Source organism: Notechis scutatus, chromosome Z (genome assembly GCF_049901735.1).
Source record: "Notechis scutatus isolate UNSWTSFEM ecotype Mainland chromosome Z, rNotScu1.2, whole genome shotgun sequence".
NCBI classification, from domain to species: domain Eukaryota; kingdom Metazoa; phylum Chordata; class Lepidosauria; order Squamata; family Elapidae; genus Notechis; species Notechis scutatus.
In genome coordinates, this window is record NC_142025.1 from 125,023,768 (window position 1) to 125,031,267 (window position 7,500).

Consider the following 7,500-nt stretch of genomic DNA (forward strand, 5'->3'; position numbering starts at 1 on the left):
AACAGAGCGAGAGAGAGAGGGGGGAGGCAGAGAGACAGCCCCAAAATTATTTGTTTCTATGAAAGAGAGAGGGAAGGAGGGAGGGAGGGTGGAGAGAGACAGAGGCAGAAAGACAGCCCCCAAATTATTACTTTCTATGAAGAGAGAGAGGAAAGGAAGGAGGGAGGAGGAAAGAAACAGAGAGAGAGAGGGAGACAGAATACAGCCCAAAAATTATTACTTTCTATGAAAGAGAGAGAGCAAAGTGGGGAGGGAGGAGAGAGACAAAGAGATAGCTCCAAAATTAGTACTTTCTATGAAAGAGATCGAGAGGAGGAAGTGAGGGAGGAGAGATAGAGACAGAGACAAAGAGACAGCCCAAAAACTATTTCTTTCTATGAAAGAGAGAGGGAGGGAGGGAGGGAGGGTGGAGAGAGACAGAGACAGACAGACAGCCCAAATAATATTACTTTCTATGAAAGAGAGAGGGAAGAAGGAAGGAGGAGAGAGAGAGAGAGACAGAGACAGAGAGAGGGAGACAGAAAGACAGCCCCAAAATTATTACTTTCTATGAAAGAGAGAGAGAAAGAGAGGAGGAGGAGAGAGACAGAAACAGAGATAGACCAAAAATTATTACTTTCTCTGAAAGAGAGAGAGAAGGAGGAGGGAGGGAGGGAGGGGAGAGAGACACAGAGAGAGCGGGAGACAGAGAGACAGCCCAAAAATTATTTCTTTCTATGAAAGAGAGTGGGAAGGAAGGAGGGAGGGTTGAGAGAGACAGAGACGGATAGACAGTCCCAAAATTATTACTTTTTATGAAAGAGAGAGGGAAGGAGGGAGGGAGGGAGGAGAGACAGAGACAGAGACAAAGAGACAGCTCAAAAATTAAGTACTTTCTATGAAAGAGAGAGAGGGAGGAAGGGAGGAGAGGGAGAGGCAGAGGGACAAAGAGACAACCCCAAAATTATTTACTTCCTATGAAAGAGAGAGAGGGAAGGAAGGAGGGAGGGAGGAGAGACAGACAGAGACAGACGGACAGACAGACAGAGACAGACAGACAGACAGACAGACAGACAGACAGACAGACAGAGGCAGAGAAGCCTGCTGGCTGATTTGAGAAATAAAAGAGTATCCCTCCCATCCTTTAATCAAGTCACACAATGTGCTAAGCCATGCTTTATTAAAGCAACTACAGCTGGTTGGACTCACAAGGGACAGTCACTGGGTTTCTACAACATTTTAAGTCAAATCCAAACAAATCAAACAATGGCTTAGCATGATGTGGGAGTAACTTGAGGGTTCAATCTTTGGAAGGACTTTCATTTGGACATGTCACTCCGGCTCACCATCTTCATCAAGTCAGGTTTCTCCATGGTGTGCCACACATGTAAGACCTCCTCCTGCTCTTCAACAGATGGGGATATATCGAAAGCACTATAATCATAGTAACAACGTGGGAATATATCTCTGCAAGGAGAAAGTCACAGTTAGCTAGAGCCAGGAAATAAATCCTTCTTCCACCTCATCACCATCCACAGATCTCTTACTCACGTGAACTTCTGGAAATTGTCATCTCCAGGTTGAAGAACCATCAAGTGTCCATCACTTAGCCCACAAACTGAAGTGCCCAAGGTGGGGAGCGTCCCCATGCACAGCACAGAGACTCCTTTGGTTTGCCACAAGGTTCTCCTACGCATCACGCTAAGCAAGAGGGAGAAGACAACTAGCTAAAGAGAGTTGTGGAAATGCAACTGATGGGTGAAGAACAGGCTCAATAAGACTCAATAGATGACAAGAACTATCCACTACAGGCAGCCTCTGGAATCAGCTGGGCAGGAGATCCGCCCAGTAATATCAAATCAAGGATCTGTCCAGTTTGCCCTTTGTCAATGTAACTGTCAGCGTTCCAATTAACACACCCATTGAAAGCAGAACTATGAGGCAAGTAGATTCCTCAAAGAACTTGTTTATTGGGTATATCCAGAGGTGGTATTCAGAAGGTTCTGACCAGTTCTGGAGAACAGGTAGCAGAAATTTTGAGTAGTTTGAAGAACTGGCAAATACCACCTCTGACTGGCCCCTGCCCCCATCTATTCTCTGCCTCCCGAGTCCCAGCTGATCAGCTGGGTCTTCTTTTGCACAGAATGGAGCTGGAAAGCAGGTTAGTGGGTGGGGAGCAAATGGGGATTTTACAGTATCCTTCCCCTGCCATACCCACCAAGCCATGCCCACCAAGCCATGCCCACAGAACCGGTAGTAAAAATGTTTGAATCCCACCACTGGTATCATATCGGCACACCCAGTGAAAACCAATTCTAACAATTCCTGCTGTTTTCACCTAAATAAGAGTAAAAATCCCCCACTCCCAGGTGTCACCGGTCACATTGTCCAATTAGGATGGTTAGCAGGCTCATCTCCTTCTTCCCCAGCCACCTGTGACAATGATCTTGGTTCCCACAGTGAAACCACTTGTCATTTTGACTATGTACTTCCTCCCTGCTTTCCCCCTCCCAGGCTTCGTGGCAACTATGAGGCAGCACAAGATGGCTTCAGCCAGGTTTGCTTCAGAGTTTGACAGTAACATTAACAGAGGGATAGAATCAAAATCATATGAACTGTTAGTAGAAATTTATAATGCCTTGGTAAGACCACACTTGGAATATTACATCCGGTTTTGGTCACTGCAATTAAAAAAAAGATGTTGAGACTCTAGAAAGAGTGTAGAGAAAAGCAACAAAGATGATTAGGGGACTGGAGGCTAGAAGATATGAAGAACAGTTGCTGGAATTGGGTATGTCTAATTTAATGAAATGAAGTAGGAGTGGCATGATAGCAGCTCTCCAGAATCTCAGGGGTTGCCACAAAGAAGAGGAGGAGTCAAGTTATTCTCCAAAGCACCTGAAGGCAGAACAAGAAGCAACCTGGATGGAAACTAATCAAGGAGAGAAGCAACCTAGAAATAAGGAGGAATTTCCTGACAGTTAGAACAGATAGTCAGTGGAACAACTTGCCTCCAGAAATTTTGCGTGCTCCAACACTGGGGTTTTTTAAGAAGATATTGGACAACCATTTGCCTGAAATGGTATATGGTTTCCTGCTTGAGCAGGAGATTGGAGTAGAAGACTCCAAGATCCCTTCCAACTCTGTTATTCTATTATACCTTCAAAATGTTTTGGGGGTTGCAGTTCCCTAAATCCCTACTTGACCTTATCTTTTGACAATCCCAAAAGTGGAAGACTGAGCTCATCAAATTTCTATTTTGGGCCAGTTCAAGCAACCCAGAAAAACTGTTCAGTCTTTCTTGATCATTTGTATCTGCAACTGAGTGCTTCTAATTCCTAACAGTTCTACTGCTCCTCTGGCATTAAAATCTTGTGGCTGTGACTTCCACAAGACCTTATACAAGACTTTTTCTTTTTGTTGTGCTTGGAATCTACTTGCTTCATGTCAAAGAGGGTCTTCTGCAAGGCACAAACCATAGAATAATACAGTTGGGAGAGACCTTGGAGATCTTCTGATCCAACCTGCTCCTTAAGCAAGACATCCTCTACCATTCTGGACAAATGGCTGTCCAGTCTCTTCTTGAAAACCTCTATTGGGGGGACACCCTCAACTTCTAAAGATAAGCCATTCCACTGATTAATTGTTCTAATCGTCAGAAAATTTCTCCTCAGTTCCAGATTGGATTTCTCTTAATCTTCTACCTGCTTCTTCCTGTCCTCCTCTCAGATTCTTTGAAGAATAGGTTGATCTCCTCTGTGATAGCCCTCAAGTACCCTGTTTCCCCGAAAATATGACCTACCCTAAAAGTAAATCCTAGCTTCATTTTTACACATGCGTGCTATTCACCCCCAAAAAAATAAGCCCTAATTAAGATCCTTCCCACTCTAGAGTGCATGGGTACAAATTAAGCCAGGGTGGATGGGGGTGGTGGAGCTACCCTACTACTCACCTTTGGATAGTTGTAGCCAGGCCTTGCACACCCCAACACCTGCCTTGCTGGCCCATTTCTTCTGCAGCTGGCAAGGCTTTCCTGAAGGCCTCTGTAGCTGATAACAAAAGCTCTGGATCAATCCAGAGCTCTGTCATCGGCTGCAGAAGAAGAAGTTCCTGAAGGCCTCTTGACAGTGAAAAGGAGGCCGTGGGCAATGTGCAGAAGTGAGGTTAGTCAGTGGATGATATCCCCCCAAAATAAGACCTGGTACCTTTTTTGGTAGCAAAATATATACATATGTATATATATTATTTTCGGGGAAACACAGTATTGAAATACTGCTATCCTATCACCCTTAGCTCTTCTCTTTGTTAGATTACACATACCTAGTTCCTTCAATCCTGCATAATACAGTTTATCTCCAGCCCCCAAATAACCTTTTTGCTCTTCTCTAAGCTCTTTCTGGATCTCAGCACCTTATTACTGGACGTAGTACAGGTAATCCTTGACTTAGTATCTCAACTGAGCCCCAGATTTCTGCTGCTAAGTGTGACATTTGTTAAGTGAATTTTGCCCCATTTAATGAACTTTCTCGCCACAGTTGCCAAGTGAATCACTGCAGTTGTTAAATTACTAACACGGTTGTTAAATGAATCGGGCTTCCCCATCGACTTTGCTTGTCAGAAAGTCGCAAAAGGGGATCACGTGACCTCGGGAGCCTGCAACTGTCATAAATGAGTCAGTTGCCAAGCATCTGAATTTTGATCACGTGACTATGTGACCATGTGGGATGCTGTAATGATCATAAGTGTGAAAAACAGTTGTAAGTCACTTTTTTCAAGCTTCGAACAGTTGCTAAGTGAATAGTTGTAAGTCGAGGACTGCCAATATTAAGGACAGAGACTATGGAGAATCTTTCTGCTTCTTACAGCAGCTGTTGTTGGGTTTGAACAGACTCCAAGGAGAGACCCACATATAAATCCAGGAAAGAAAAGGATGGATAGTTACTCTCATGGTGCTTTGCCCAGTCTTACCTAACTGCCTTGACATTCTGCATTCTGTCACTTATATCCCAAAGGCTGATCCCATCACAAGCCACAAGGAGTGTATGAGAAGAATGGAAAGTGAGAGCACTTATGCACCGGGGGGCAACCTGGAAGTTGGTTTAAAAAAAAAAACAGACATCCATTGAAAGCAGCCACTGAAACTGTTTGCACTTCCTTCCCCAAGGAGCTCTCCAAGGAGCTATTGCCAGATATACTTGAAGACACAGGTGCAAAACACCTGCTCTACCTTTGCCGTCCCCAAAAGCTTTCCTCCTTGCCAGACAATCAGGTCACCATGTTCGCCACCGGAAGCAGACAAATTCCCATCAGGTGACCAAGCCACAGCTGTGACAGCACCCTGGTGAGGAGGCAGGTGCTTGGTATCACCTGTTGTGGAGACGGGGAAAGAAACACATACAGATAGCAACAGCACTTAGACTTATATACTGCTTCACCATGCTTTACCACCCTTTCTAAGCGGTTTACAGAGTCAGCCTATTGCCCCAATAATCTGGGTCCTCATTTTACCCACCTCGGAAGGATGGAAGGATGAGTCAATCCTGAGCCAGTCAGTATTGAACTCCTGGCAGTGGGCAGAGTTAGCAATAGCGCTTAGACTTACATACCACTTCACCGTGTTTTATAGCCTTCTCTAAGCAGTTTACAGAGCCAGCCTATTGCCCCAATAATCTGGGTCCTCATTTTACTTACCTCAGAAGGATGGAAGGCTGAGTCAACATTGAGCCCAAATACAGGTAATATACAGGTAATATGCAGGGTAATATACAGGTAATATAAAGATATGAGGTACAGGTAATCTCTGACTTACAATCAAACTTGAGCCCAAAATGTACATTGTTCAGTGAATTTTTTTAAATAAAGTTTTATTGAGTTTTAACAAAACAAATAAAACATCTTAGCTGAGTACAGCATGGTTCCGGGTTATCACATTTCCATACAGACACAATTCCATATGCATATTCATCTTATGTATTCAACTTCATATCTTATTAGTCTTTTTCCAACTTCTCACTATTTCTCCCTTTACTTCTCTTAATTTTCTTTTATGGTTATCTCATTTTCTTCTTATTCAATTGTATTTCTTTTACCTAAATTTCTATATCTTTTTATTCATTGTACTTATACTTTCGTCTGTCTTGTTTACAATTTCATATGTTCTCTTCCAACATTCTTAAGAAGCAAAATTCCCCCTATGATTGCCAATCGAAGTGCAACACCTTTAAATCTTATTGTTATCATATTATCATATTATTATCATTAAACATTGAATTTGTGCATTCTAAAATTATAACATTCAAATTTCTAATATCTATTTTATATCATTCAGACTCTGCTTGGTACTTCCCCTTGAAAATGTAAAAAGAAAAATTCTAAAAATATAGCATAAACAATATATATATATATATATATATATATATATATATATATATATATATATATATATATATATATATATATATATATATATATATATATATATATATATATAAATAAATATAAATAAACATTAGTAAACAAAATAGTTATTCAAAATCATTCTAGTACTGGTATGAACCTTGTAAATCTTTCACGTTTCTTTTCAATATCTATCAATCTTTGAGAACAATTGAAATGTTTCCCTCCCTTCTTCATTATTACTTAACTGTTAATAAGCATACCACTGGATAGTCATACAGTTTTATCTGTTCCCTTTGATCTCAAACTTTTAACTCCTTTCCCCCCTTTTCCCCTTATTACCACACTTTGCATTATTTGATCATTGAAATGGCTTCTTCTTTGTCCCGCCCTTCTTCTTGCTCTTGAAGCTTTTCCTTTTGCTTTTCATAGTTCAGGATCTCCATTTTAAAAAATTCAAATACGAAGCCAAAGAATCTTCCTCCCCTTTCTGCATCTTCTTTCTGTTTTTTGAGTCATCTTCAATTCCTCCAGGAGTGATGGCATTTTAAACACTTTTGAACAACCACCTGATTGACTTTAAGTAAAAACAGAAAAAGAAAGAAAAAACCAATGCCAAAAACTTTTTTTTTAAATCACCAAATGATCCCAGATTGTTCCTTCTTGTTTCTTTCATTTACTTTTCCTTTCCGTAGGTTACTGTATCTTTTAATAAGGTTTCAGTTACAATGTATCCTCGGGAGTCTTTTCAAAGTTTCACTGTTAATCCTCTTTATTTTTCCAGGTGGCACTCCATTTTTCCATTATTCCAAGTCCCACCCTTTTGCCTCCAGTCCACTTAAAATGACTAAGAAAAAAATCTTTATTCTCCTTTTGACACTTAGATTTCAGCTTAAGGTTGCCTATTAGTGTCAAAATAGATTAATATAAATTTCTTTTCATACCATTTGTAATTGTCAATATAAAGGTAAAAAAGGGGTTTTTAACCTCCTTTTCTCTCTCCACCACTTAAAGATCTTCTTTCAGAAGTATCCCTCTAAGTACTTTTAGATTCAGGGTACCTTGCTTAGATGTTCTCTGTTGTTTAGCCCGGTCCGTCCTGCTTTCCTCTTTGTCTTCCTCCTG

At 41.2% G+C, this 7,500-nt stretch overlaps 1 protein-coding gene across 8 annotated transcripts in view; it reads right to left on the minus strand.

Annotated features, from left to right (window-relative positions):
* TEP1 (telomerase associated protein 1) overlaps positions 1–7,500 on the minus strand; it is a 98,736-nt gene that overhangs the window by 6,969 nt on the left and 84,267 nt on the right. For all 8 annotated transcript variants that reach the window (XM_087945136.1, XM_087945135.1, XM_087945138.1 and 5 more), the window contains 4 exons: positions 5,207–5,346; positions 4,948–5,066; positions 1,531–1,680; positions 1,326–1,446 (listed from right to left, as the gene is read on the minus strand). In XM_087945136.1, coding sequence (XP_087801262.1) covers positions 1,326–1,446; positions 1,531–1,680; positions 4,948–5,066; positions 5,207–5,346 — 530 coding nt within the window. The remainder of the gene's footprint in view (positions 1–1,325; positions 1,447–1,530; positions 1,681–4,947; positions 5,067–5,206; positions 5,347–7,500) is intronic.